The 12,870-nt window shown below is 59.6% G+C and overlaps 2 protein-coding genes across 12 annotated transcripts in view; one reads left to right on the plus strand and one right to left on the minus strand.

The window, feature by feature from the left end:
* LOC123621037 (translation initiation factor IF-2-like) lies at positions 1–2,108 on the minus strand. The gene is made up of 2 exons (XM_045526764.1): positions 1,252–2,108; positions 1–40 (listed from the first exon to the last, which is right to left on the minus strand). Exons 1-2 carry the CDS (start codon positions 1,761–1,763, stop codon positions 13–15), a joined length of 540 nt encoding a protein of 179 aa, XP_045382720.1. The 5' UTR covers positions 1,764–2,108; the 3' UTR covers positions 1–12.
* ARHGAP27 (Rho GTPase activating protein 27) overlaps positions 966–12,870 on the plus strand; it is a 27,138-nt gene continuing 15,233 nt past the window's right edge. For 8 of the 11 annotated variants that reach the window (XM_045526749.1, XM_045526754.1, XM_045526750.1 and 5 more), the window contains exons 1-3: positions 1,427–1,942; positions 2,081–2,215; positions 3,558–4,235. In XM_045526749.1, the coding sequence (XP_045382705.1) occupies positions 3,576–4,235 (660 nt within the window). In that variant the 5' untranslated portion in view covers positions 1,427–1,942; positions 2,081–2,215; positions 3,558–3,575. Of the gene's footprint in view, positions 1,178–1,426; positions 1,943–2,080; positions 2,216–3,200; positions 3,376–3,557; positions 4,236–6,917; positions 7,024–12,870 lie in introns of those variants that run through there. The other 3 variants (XM_045526752.1, XM_045526751.1, XM_045526760.1) reach the window with 3 other exon arrangements.

The following is a 12,870-nucleotide window of genomic DNA, read 5'->3' on the forward strand; positions in this document are numbered from 1 at the left end:
TTCCCAACAATCCTACGAAGTAGGTGCTCCCACCCGCAGTCTGTAGGAAGCAAACCGAGATGCAGAAATAAGGCAAAATTCCCAAGGTCTAAAGGCCAGGAAGTGGCGGAGTGGGGCATCAGACCTGCCCGGCCCCAGACGAGAACCACCACTGGGTACCAGCTATTGCTACCCTGCCTTGCTTGCTGGGTAACTCGGGGCAAGAGGGACCTAAGAGGTAGGGTGTGGGGAGGGTTCAGCCACCATTTTCTAGCAGGAGCCTGCCCTGGAGGATCCCAAGATGCCACCAGGGCTCGGACACACTGAGATACCCAGCACAATGTAGACTCTCTGGTGGTGTAGACTCATTTGCCTAGCAGGGGCAAAGATACAGAGGTACCCGGGTTCAAGAAAGTGACTAGACTCAGGCCTCATGAGGTGGTGTCGAGAGAGGCTGGGGCTGGGGTGGGGGCTCCGTCCTTCTCCCAGACACTAGCCTGAAGCAGCTGTTCTCAGCACCTAGGCGGACACAAGTGTTCCTTGAGGTCCCTGAGAACAGGGTCCACCAGGCCGGGGCTTGTGATGTCTAGTGAGTGCAGGGGCCAGTCAGAGGGGCCAGGCTGCTTTCCCCAGAGAGGCAGATAACTCACAAAGAGAAGACCCCCAGGGTGGAGGAACCTGGGGCTGGACTTGAGATCCTGGCCTCCAGGAGGTTGTTCTGAGCTTACCCTGTGGACAGATTGGAGGGTGGCCCTTCTCTCCTGGAGGTAGGGGGACAATCTGGGAAGGCAGTGGGAGGGCAATCTGGCCAGGAGAAGCTAGTGGGGAGGCTGCCGCCACCCTCATCCCACCATCTCAGCCCCGCTGCCTCCTCCTCCTCCCTGGAGACAGCCAGGTGTGGCCCTGGATCCGGGAGGTGCAGGGCGAAGGGGGTGGCGTCTCTGCTCCTGGGGCGCTGGCCCGGCCCAGAGGGGACAGGAAGCCAGGACACCGGGGATTGTCTCTCGCAACCACAGCCCAGCCCCAGCCCGGGAGGAAGTTCTGCCGGGCGCTCTCCGCCGGTGCCTCCCTAGCTATATTGTTGCGGAGGAAACAGGGCAGCGCGGGAGCCGGCGGTCGAGGAGGGAGCGCCAGACGCCGAGCCCGCGCGCGCCTGCCGGGGCAAGTGGAGACGAGGCCAGCGAGCGGACGCCCGGAGGTGCCGGCGGGGCCGGGCGGGGGGCGCTGAGGGAGCGTGGGGGTGGGAAGGGTGCCGCAGACGCAGGTCCTCACCCCGGAGCTCCGGGCGCCTGTTCCCCTGCGCTCTGCGCTGGGGCGGGAGCTGCGAGGGCCGCATCCCCCTGGGGAGGAGGAGGTAGGCGAAGGGCTGCCCTCAAGTCCCAGGGCGGGAGGGGACAGGCCCAGGACCCCAGGGACGACCCAGGCGTCGAAGCCGCTGTAGCTCGAGTCGCGGGGCAGTGGACGCAGGGGACCTCCTGGCGACGGGTGCGTTCTTGTGCTCCAGGGATCCTCCCGCTCCCCCATCCTACCCTCTTCTCTTCGCTCCCCCAAGGTCGGGGAAGGAGCTGAGGCCGGGTCCCCTTCCCACTCAGCCCGAGACACTGCGCTCCGGTGGGAGTCCCTGCCGTGGGAACCCTGGAAAGGGCCTGGGGAGGCGGGGGTGGGCCCGGCGCGGGTAGGGCCGCAGTCCCGCTGGAAAGCGCTGGTGGTTGGTGATTCCGGATGCAAATGGCCTCGCTCGGAAAAGGAACGCCCGGACGAGACAAGCGGCCCCAGCCGGCCATTCCCAGAGCCGCGCGCCTACGGGACGCAGGGGCTCGAGAACAGCAAGTCCCGCAGCGGGTGGGGGAGGGAGGCGGGGCAGGAGCGGGACCCTCCCCTCCCTAGGCTCGGCTCGCGACCAGCCGGCGCCACTTCAGACGCAGCCCTCCCGGCTCCGGCCCCTCTCCAGCGCCTGCTCCAGGTCTGGCGCGCGTCCCAAAGCCCCCCAAGGGCCCTGGCAGAGGCAATCAGGCTCCTCCTCGCCCCTCCCAGATATGGGTGCTTTGAGAATTGGGGACAGTCCTCCTGAGCGTCCCTCTCCCTCTTCTCCGTTTCCCAGCTCCTGTTCCGCGCGCAGCCTCCCGGGCCTGGCCTCTGGAAGCCCCGCCCAGGGACATGGCGGGGGCCTAACCTGCCTCCAGCCGCTGGCTCCGCCCACCCAGCCCGTGGGCTCCCGGACGCCCGCCCAGCCGACGTGAGTGCGCTGCTGGGGGCCAGGGGAAGGGGCCGTGAGGGGAGTGTCCTCCTCCCTGTGGCTTGTTGGCTCAGCTCTGGGCAGCTACCGACATCGCCTCCAGGGCCCAGAGTGCCCAGTGACTCAATTTACACCCCTTCCTCCATCGAGGAACCCTAGAAAAAGCAGAGAAGGAGCGCTAGGGGCCCCCATCGGACGCTGCTCCTGCGCTGCCCCAGCCTCAGCAAGCAGCCCGGCTCCCGACGCCTGGTCCCGGGACACTTTTGTGGGGCGGGAGGTGTGGTCAGTGTAAGGGTGTGGAGGGACCAGCCACTCCTGCAGGAGGCCACCGACCCATGGCTTTGATGGAGGGACACAGGCAGATTTACAGTTAGGCTCTGCCCCCTTCCCGACACACAGGGAGCCAGGCTGAGCAGGCATGGGGCCAAGGGGGCCTGTGGTGACCACTCCAGAAAGCTTTGGGGCCCTAGGGACCCGGCATGGGTAGTCACTGTCAGAAAGTGCATCTTCTAGGGGCCACTCTCATGGGGCAGTGGAGTGATCACAGCGCAGGTGGGCAGGCCGCGAGGGCCAAGCCTCGCCGCGGAGGCGGCGTGGGAGCTGGAAGGCAGGGGGCGGTGTGAGACGGTCTGGGCGGGCTGGGCTCTGGGTTCACTTCTGCGGGGAAGCCGCTGGGGAAGGAAAGAGAAACCGAGAGAACCGGTTCCCCTGCCTTGGCAGCCGGGTCTCCTACGCCAAGTCCCTTGGACTAAGCAAGGCAGAGACATCCCCAGGGTAGAGCTGCTCGGGGGCCGCCCCCAGAACCCGCACCTCAAGCCTGACCCCGCGGGCGCAGGGCGCAGACTAACAGATGGAGGGGGCGCTTCCTCTGGCGGAGTCCTCGCGGGTTGGGGGTGTCAGGGCGGAACAGGGCCAGGGAGCGGCGGGAAATGGGCTGTTCTTCCCACTTCACTGACGGGAAAGCTGAGGCTCAGTCAACTTTTAGGCAAATGTGGTGTCCACCTTATCGTCGGCAATCACCCTTCGTCTTAGAGCCAAGGCTTCCCTAGCAGTAAAGTTGGACGTGTATTACCCACAATCTCGCCACCACGGAACTGAAGCAAGGCTCAAATCTTACAATCAACTCCAATGAAGGGGTCGTCCGAATTCCATCACTGAGTGTAAGAATGGGAGCCTTAGAGGCGATTTTATGCAAATCCGCATTTTGGAGACTGGAAAGCAGGCCCTCAGGCGCGCGGCCAGTGCCGGATGGGATTCCAGCCCAGGCCTTCGGTCCCCTAGCGCGGGGCTCTTCCCGGCTCCTCGGCCCTGACACTCCTGGCCCCCTCCTTGTTGTCTGCAGGAAAACGCCGTGGCCGCGATGGCGGCGGACGTCGAGGGGTACGTGTATGTGCTGGTGGAGCACCCCTTCGAGTACACCGGCAAGGACGGACGCCGCGTAGCCATCCAGCCCAACGAGCGCTACCGGCTGCTGCGCCGCAGCACCGAGCACTGGTGGCACGTGCGGCGCGAGCCTGGGGGCCGCCCCTTCTACCTACCAGCGCAATATGTGCGCGAGCTGCCGGCACTCGGCAGTGCCACCACCGCCCCGCCGCCGCCCGCGCCGCTCCCGGGCCCCGCAGCTCCCGAGCCTCTCGCCTACGACTACCGGTTCGTGAGCGCGTCGGCGTCCGCGGGCCCTGACGGCGCCCCCTCCGAGCCCCGGGGCCGTGCCAGCTCCCTGTGCGGCCCCGCGCGACGCAGTGGCGCGACCCCGCGTAGCAACCTGGCGCCCGGCCTGCCCGCCTGCCTGTATGTGCGGCCCTCGGCGCCCGTGCGGCCAGCGCAGTCCCTGGACGACCTGGCACGCGCCACCGCCGTGCCTCCTGCCGGCCTCCTCGGGAGCGCAGGGCGCTTCAAGGCCTGCAGCGTGGCGGGCTCCTGGGTGTGCCCGCGGCCCCTGGCGCGCAGCGACTCGGAAAATGTCTACGAGGCCATCCTGGACGTGCGCGGCCCGCAGCGGGAGGAGAGCCCCGAGCAGGTACGCAGCCGGGCGCGGGGAGGCGGGCGGGTGGCCGCGCCTGCACGGAGCCGGGGTGCGAGGGGACGTGCCAGGGGACCTGCTCGGCTTAGCGTCCCGCTGGACGCCTGGCCCTGTGTCCGCCGACTTCGGACGAGCTCACTTTCCCCAACCCAAAACGAGAGTGGTACAGGCTCACAATCCCTTCTCCGCAATTCCCAAGGGCCAAAGCTCCCTGGAAGCCCAAAGGTTTTTTGTAATTCACCCCGTGACAAAATTTCACATGAACCGATATGAGGATGTTGATGGTCTTTATTTATCCCACTTAGTGTGAATATTCATGTTTTGCTGCAGAAATGCAAATAAGCTTGATGGCAGGGTGCAGCCCAAGCCCTGCCGGGAGGTTACGTGACCTCTGGCAGGTGTGTGCTGTCCTAGTCTCTAAAGTCCCAGCCGATCTGTATTCCAAAACGCACCTGGACGCGGGATACGGGCCTGTGGACCTGCACTGGCTCCACCTGCCTCGCCTTTCTCCCCGGAGCTTGGGGGTTCAGATGAGATGGATGTGAAAGTCCAGCGTCCGTTTCACTTTTGGGCTGTTTCCAACATTTCAGTTCCTTTTTTTTTTTTTTGAAAAAACCAAAACCAAAAACCTCTAGATGAGTTAGTTTCAGAAAGAAGTCCAGTTATGGTAAGGGGGGGATTTCTTTCCTCTTCCGAGTTCAGTGGTGTTAATTTGGGAAATCGAAAATAGAGGACGTTTTAAAAACACTCTTACATCCTCAGAATCCTCGCGGCGGCCCTGACATCTCGAACTTTAGCAACTTTTCAGGGAGGGGCGGCCTGAGAGCAAAACAAGCTGCGCAGAAACCGCGGATCCTGCGCCAGGCGCGTGATCACCTACGGGCGCTTCACTTCCTCTCTCGGGGTCTCGGTTTGTTCTTCAGCCCAAAGGGAGGGGCAGAGGCTCGGATTGGACTCTGCTGGGTGCCCTGCCAGCTGCCGATGAGCCAGCCACCTACCTCCCCCAGGCCTAGTGTCCTCGGGTGTAAGCACTGTACCTAACGATCAGGGTTGCGGCGAGCCTTAAACGGCGCGGGCCGTGGAAGCGCTGGGCAGTGGCGGGCGGTCCCCTCAGACCGCCTGGGGTCCCCCTGGGTGCGCTTGCGTTCGGGTCTGCGCCGCCTTCGCGGGGGTTTCTTCGGGGGCAGCCCTCCCCCTGGTGGCCAGGGTGGAGAACAGCACCCGGCGGACGGGGACGCAGGCGGGTCCCTGTGCCCCGTGGCTCTGCCAGCAGGCAGGCAGCTTCTCTGGGGTGGGTGGCCGGATGCCAGCGCTCCTTTCCCCAGCGCCCCTTCGCTTCTGGGCAGGCTCCCGGTGGCGCACTCCCAGGCACATTCTCTGTCCTGGCGACGGTGGGAGTGTGCTGTGCCCTGGAGGTGGGGGAGTGGCCTTGCCCTCGGACAGCATGCACAGAGAGTGTGTGCTGAGGAGGGGCGAGGAGGCGGCCCTTGACCATGAACCAGGGCTCTGTAAGTCTGCCCCAGGGCCAGCCCGCAAGAGCCCAGACCAAGGAGGAAGGAGGTCCCCCAGGTCCTGGCGTCTCAGGTTGCTGAAGGCAGAGGCGCTAAGGTGACGATAAGAATGGCGTGTAGACGACCGGCCAGAGCGGGCATAGGGCCGAGGGTGGAGCCTTCCCCAAGTTTAACTGGATGGGCAAGAGCCAGGAGACCGGGAGGCTGAGGATGGGGAGGAGAGGGCTGCTGAGAGGGGATCCTGGGAGAGAAGATGAGGGAGGGCCCAGAACAGAGAGGCAAGGATGTGAGAAGGGAGGTCGCTGGCGAGGGTGAGGGGTGCCCTTCTGCAGGGCATCAGCTCAGGGCTCCGGGCAGGCTGCTGGGCAGGGCCAGGGCACCCCCAGAAGAGAGGAGCCTCTGCCATGTATGGCATTTTACAGCCTTGTCATTCACCGTTCACTCAGATAGCACATATTGAGCACCTGGTGTGTGCCGGTCACCCTGCTGGACACTGGGGACCCAAAGCATCATAAGACACAGTCGCAAAGGAGCTAACAGTCCTGTGGGCTCTCACTCAAAGGCTTGCACCCAGGGTTAAGCTCCCAGCATCTCCAAAGGCAGGCATAGGTACCCCAATTTGCCCTGAGTACAAACAGAGGTTCAGACAGGTTTAGTGACTGGCCAAAGATCACACAGCCAGGAAGTGGCTGTGTCCAGGTCAGTTCTGGGCCATTTCAGTCAGGTGGCCTTCAGGGTTAGCCACCCTGTTACCCTCAGCAAGAACAGTACAAGCCAAAGGCAAACAAGTGCTCACTTTTCTGCACACACCTACGCGCCCAGCCCTGTCCTGGACATGAATTCCAAGCCCTGACCTTGCTATCTGCAGCTGAGGGTGCAGTGGCAGAATCTGACATCTCAGGAGAGGGCAGGAGCAAAGGCTTCTGAGGAGGGAGAGGTGGGGGAGGGCAGGGGAGCTGCGTGGGCACCTCTCCCCCAAGGTGGCCGCTCAGGGAGCCGGGGAAGCCCGGCTAAAGCCTCCGAGGCCACCCCCCGAGGCCGCAGTCCTGATTTCTGGGTGCGGTCACCATCCCGCCCCGGAGGTGGGAGAGCCCCTTGGCTGTGGCCGGGACCCCGCCCCTGCTGGCGGACGTTGGCCGCTGGGAGGAGGAGTCACAGCCCAGCTGCTGCCGCTTCTTACATCAACGGCCCGGGCGGCGCCGCACCTGAGCGGGCGTCCTGCACGGGAAGGAGCCCGGGGCCCTCCTCTCCCTCCTCTCCCTCCTCCAGGAACCGTGAGTGACCCCTCGCCTGGGGAAGGGGGCTGCCGCGGTTTCCCGCTCCCTCCCCGCCCCCCAGACTCCCCATCGGGCCCTTCCCTATCCCGGTCCAAACCCCAACACCCCCCGGCGACCCCTCCTCTCTGGACCCCAGACCGGCTCCCACTTCCTGGCGCAAACTCCAAGGGAAGCCCGAGGTGGCTGTGACTGAGATACAGCAACTGGCCTCGGGACAGATCCACCTGTCCTCTCCCTTGGGGCCAGCCAGGGGCCTTTGGCGAGCGGGGCTGGTGACAGCAGGGGAGCTGCGGCCAAGCTGAGGGGGCTCCAGGGAGCCCCTTGTCCCCCCCCAACAGCTCCCCGCCCCCCAGCCAGGGCAGCCCTGGGGTTGCTGGCTGGTTTCCTCACAGCTGGCCTGACGTTCCCTCCCCGTGACTCACCTGCTGGGCCCGGGAGCCCCGCTGCCCAGCCTGTGACCTGGCTTGTGAGAGAGCAGGTTCTTGGGTCCCCCCCAGCCCACATAGCTCTGGCCACCCAGAGCTCTCCCCACCTACCCTTCCGTCCCCTGCAGGCCGTGAGGCGGCCCCATGGTCCTCTGGGGATCTCCCCGGAGCCCGGCCCCATTATTCACCTCTCAGCCCCTGGTTCCCTGCAGGCCCAGGCCTCCTGAGCTGGGCCCTTGACGAGCCCACCGGCCTCCTCACCTCCTTCCTGGGCCCCAGCAGTCGGCCTCCCTCTGCGCCTATTTTCTCTGCCCTTCCTAGAGCCCACAGTGTCCAGTGGTGGGAGGGGACGGGCATCAGTACCGACATGCCAGCTGCACGGGTGGTCAGTGCCAGGCCCTGGGGCATGGGAAGAACATGATACGGGTGGCGATGCGCTATGGGGCGGTTATGACATGACGTGGCGCGTCTGCGGGGTGCAGGCTCTTGCTGCCAGAGGAAGCTCTAGGGATGCCTCCTGGAGGAGGAAGGTGTTGCCAGAGGCAAAATCTAAAGGTTTCTACAATTTCCTCCCATGAAGCCCTCTGGACCCGGTGCTTTTTCAGTGGCAGATTTTTTCTTGGTGATAGTTATGTCTATTCAAGTTTCTACTGGTTCTCTAGTTAATTTTGGTTATTTTATATTTTACTAGGAAAGCATTTGTTTTCTCTAGATTTGTATACATTACATTTTTAAAATTTATTATTGATTGTGGCCAAGCAAATCATTTTTTCTAAGTTTTTCATAGACATATTGAAAAAATGTATACTTTCTATTTAAGGGATAGAAGGTCTCATATGTATCAAATCAAGTTTATTAAGTTTATTGATTATGTATAATTCAAACTTTCACTTCCTTTGTATCCTTTTTGGTTTTGGTCTCTTATTCTAATTCTGATACAGTTTTATTAAACCTCTCTCTCAAATTTTCCCTATAAAGTTCTTCTGTTGTTTTTATTAGTTTTTGCTTTTCATATTTAACAATGGGACAATTGGGAGCATGCAGATTTGGCATGTTCTATCTTTACAAATTGTGCCTTCCTGTCATTATATGTCGTCTCTCTTTATCCTGTTTTAGTGCTTAGTCTTAAATTTTACCCTTCTATTTTTAATATGGCCACTCTTTATTTTACATTATATTACGTTAAAAATAAAGTCTTTTATTTTCAACCCTTATCATTTTTTAAACTGTATGTCTGGTTAATTTCTTTCTATTTTTAGTAGAGATGGGGGTCTCGCTCTTTCTCAGGCTGGTCTCGAACCCCTGACCTCGAGCGATCCTCCCGCCTCCGCCTCCGCCTCCGCCTGTGCCTCCGCCTCCCAGAGTGCTAGGATTACAGGCGTGAGCCACCACGCCCAGCCGGTTATTGGATTTTTTAATTGATTTGTAGGCTTCTTCTATATTAGGGAAAATAGCCCTTTGTCTATTACATGAGTTATGATTTTTGTCCCCTTAATGTGTCTTTTGACTTTCCTAATAGTATTATTTTGTGACACAAATTTTCTTAAAATAGACAAATGTATCAATCATTTATTTTATGGCTTTTAATTTTGAGTCTTTGTTACAAAGTCTGTTATACATATACAGTATATAGAATTGTGTTTTCTTCTTTGAGTATTTTTATAGCTTCATTTTTTTAACATTTAAATCTTTAATCCTTTGAGGGTTTTTCTGGGTGGACAGAGTGAGATGTGGATCCGCCTTATTTATTTTGTTCTGGATGCCCACCCAGTCGTCCCATGACCTTTTACTGACAAGTTCGTCTTTCTCTCATGATTTGTGACGGTGTCTTTAGCATGTTCTGGTTCGCAGCTGTACTGGGGTCTGACAGCAGCAGGGGGTTGTGCTGCTCCGTTTGTCCTGCCTCTCTCCAGCTGCTGAGCTGTTGGAGGGGTGGAGTTTATATGTCCTTGCTCCTTAGGGCTGGGGTCAAGCTGTTGGACACCCCACTTGGTGGAGGGCCCTAGAGTGGTGAAAGGGTGGTGGTCTCTGCCAATGGGCCCGTAGGCCTGGGACACCTCTGGTATAAGGACACCTGCAGGAATTCTCCCTGCTCCCTGCCTCCTCGGGCCTCCTGGTCTGAAGGGTAGAGTGCCTAGCCCACCTCTTTGCTTCTCCTCAGCTCCTGGGGGCTGGGGATCTGGTATAAGGGCCACCCTTCCCCCCCCCCCCGCCCCCTCCCCCGGGTCTCAAGGGAGGCCAGCCCACCCCAGGGTTCCCCGGCTTCCAGCCTCCACCTGAGGCACAGCCTCTCACCTGTGTTAGCCAGGTCCTGCCCACCCACCTGCCCAGCCCCCGTGTACTCCAGCAGAAGGTTGCAGGTGGGAGCAGCAGAAGGTTTCAGGTGGGAGCAGTACAAGGTTGCAGGTGGGAGCAGCAGAAGGTTGCGGGTGGGAGCAGCAGAAGGTTGCGGGTGGGAGCAGTACAAGGTTGCAGGTGGGAGCAGCGGAGAAGCAGGATATGCTTAAGCTGCCATATTCCCAGAATCCCCAGCCCTGGAACTGCATCTTAAATGAACAGAAATCACGTTGTCAGCGACAGCTCAGGGTAGGGGAGAGCTAGAAGGGCAAGTCTGTTTCTAGATGAGAAATAATGAAAAACTTGTACCATTGTATGGTACTAACAGTGAGGATGGCAAATAGTAAAAAAGTTTGAGGAATTTTTTTTTTCATTTTTATTATGAAAATTTTCAAATTTTTTTTACAGATAAGTAAAAAGAATTCACTTTTTAATTTTTTTGTTTTTTTGAGAAAGGGTCTCGCTGTTGCCTGGGCTAGAGTGCAGTGGTGTCAGCCTAGCTCACAGCAACCTCGAACTCCTGGGCTCAGGCAATCCTGCCTCAGTCTCCCCAGTAGCTGGGACTACAGGCATGCGCCACCATGCCCGGCTAATATTTTCTATATATTTTTAGCTGTCCAGATCATTTCTTTCTATTTTTAGTAAAGATGGGGTCTTGCCCTTGCTCAGGCTTGTCTAGAACTCCTGACCTCGAGTGATCCTCCCGCCTCGGCCTCCCAGAGTGCTAGGATTACAGGCGTGAGCCACCACACCCGGCCTTAACACTCATTCTTGAATGTGGTCTAAGACGTAGGCTATAGTCAGGTCGCCCCCATTGTCCTAACACATCTCCCTCTCTCTGTCTCTCTCTCACTCTGCTGGTCTGTTTGCACCAGGATCCAGTCCAAGGTCATTCCTTGCTTCTGGTTGTCTCTTTAATCTCTTTTGAACACCCCCCACCCTTTCCTTTGCTTTGACACTGACTCTTTCGAGAGCCCAGACCAATTGCCCTGTGGGGTGTCCGTCTGTCGTGTGTGCTGGCTTCCTCATGGCAGTGTTTCCCTGTCCTTCTAACCCGTGTTACCTGTGAACCCGTAGGGTCTGACAGGCTCAGGCAGGGGGATCACCCGGGCTCAGTGACAGATGACGCTAAGGAGGAAGAAGTCAAGGATGATTTGATTCTACCTGAGTAACAGGGGTGACGCTGACACAGGGAAGGGAGCCAGTTTGATTTTGGACATCTTTTGAGGCCTACAAAGGACACCCAGGCAGCAGGTGGATGTGTGAGCCTAGAGGGGGGTTGCGAGTCGGTGACCTACAGCTGGTCGCGCTCTCGCAGGCGGCAGAGCGAGAAGCCAGGTGAGACACCCGGCACTGAGCCCCTGGCAGAGGCGGCGCAGCCCCAGCCCAGTCCGGCCGGAGAAGGACCGGATCTGTCATCAAGGGAATGTGGAAGGCCTTCCGAGCCGGGGGCTGGTGTCTAAGGGAGGGACAGAGAAGTCAGCTCTGACAAGGAGGAAGGGAGAAAGGAATTAGCCGGTAAAAGGCGATGTGATTGGGGTCCAGAGAGCACACTTTTTCTTTTTGAGATGGAGAGACCTTGAGTTTGTTGAAATTCCAAAGGGACAAAGGTAGTCAGGAGGGGAAGGGTTGGAGATTTGAGGTCACTTCCGAGCAAGTGGGAGGCTATAGGGTCCTCTAGGCCCAGGCTGGGGAGGTTGGCTTGGACAGGAGGCCCCGTGCCCTCCACTGGGGGCGGGAGAAGGAATGGTGCATGCAGACATGGATACCTTTGAGGGGACAGGCAAAAGGTGGCCACCCCCTGGTCACGTCTTCCCACCTCCCTGGGCTGGGAGGTTCTCTGCTGAACTGTTTCTGATCCTCCCGGCCCCAGCAGGCTCTGCTGGGTCTCTGCCAGCCTTACTGAGAGCTCAGGTGACGCGAGTCCCTGAAGGGGCCCCACCCCAGATCCCACCCTGCCCTGGAGGAGCAGCCCGAGCAGGCAGCCCCATGAGGTCACCCAGAGGCTGAGGGCAGAGTCCAAGGCCTAGGTCACCCAGTCAAAAGGAAATGCGAAGTCGGAAAAGCAGAAGTGCAGCCCTGCTTTTCCCCATGAACCCAGGGGCCTGCTCGAGTCTTTCACAGAAACCAGCCCTGTAAGGGGGCGGGGATGACAGCCCCATTCTGCAGATAAAGAAACTGAGGCCCAGAAATTCAAGCGGTTGCTCAGAGAGAAGCTGCAGCTGTCTACACGGGAACCCAAGTCTCTGGACTCCCACTCCATTCCTTTCTCCTTCTGCTCAACCCAAGCTTCCACCCCAAGCCCAAGAGAAGAATCTCACCTAAAGCCATTATGTTTGGAATCTCAAGCTACATCCCCGTGATAAGACTACTGTGAGCCCTGGCGCCTCACCTGGGCTGCAAGGTCGGATCCCCTGAGGAGCCTTAAAACAAAATACTTTGCCCAGGCCCCAGCCCAAACCAGCTCCTTCAGAGCCTCAGAGCTGAGCCAGGCATGGCTCCCCCAAATACTCTGAGGCTTGAGGACCAGGACCCTGCAGGGTCGCCCGCAGCCCCCCACCTTTGGTGGTTGTGTAGCTCTGAGCCAGGCTGGGTGGTCACAGAGTGAGACCAGCCTCTGTCCTGGCTGGTGTAGGTGTGGCCGGGGGAGGGACCCACCCTGTGGACACGGTTGAGCTCCTGGAGACAAAGCTCACGGTTCCTTCCCGCTCTCCCTCCACCCAGCCGGGGTGGCACCTAGCAGGCTCACTGAGTCCACAGGGGAGCCCATGACCCCTCGCGGCCCCTGAGCCCATCCCTGGGCTGAGTTGCTGATCTGGGGGCAACTGGGGGGCATTTCTTTTGCCTCTGGCGGCAGAGGATAGGATTTCCTAGTGCACCTGCCTCTGCCCCAGCACCTCCTAGGAGGGAAGGGGGGGTGAGGTCAGAGGGGCAGAGGCGGGGGTTGTGCAGCTGGTTGTTCTGGCATGTCCTCTGCCCCTCCCCTCTCAGAGGCGAGAAGGTGTGGTCGAGGGAGGAGGACCCCACTGGGAGCCCTGTGGTCATCACCTCCTCTCCCTTGGGAGGGGAAGCCCAGACCCAG

The sequence above is a fragment of the Lemur catta genome, chromosome 15, assembly GCF_020740605.2.
Source record: "Lemur catta isolate mLemCat1 chromosome 15, mLemCat1.pri, whole genome shotgun sequence".
In the NCBI taxonomy this organism is placed as follows: domain Eukaryota; kingdom Metazoa; phylum Chordata; class Mammalia; order Primates; family Lemuridae; genus Lemur; species Lemur catta.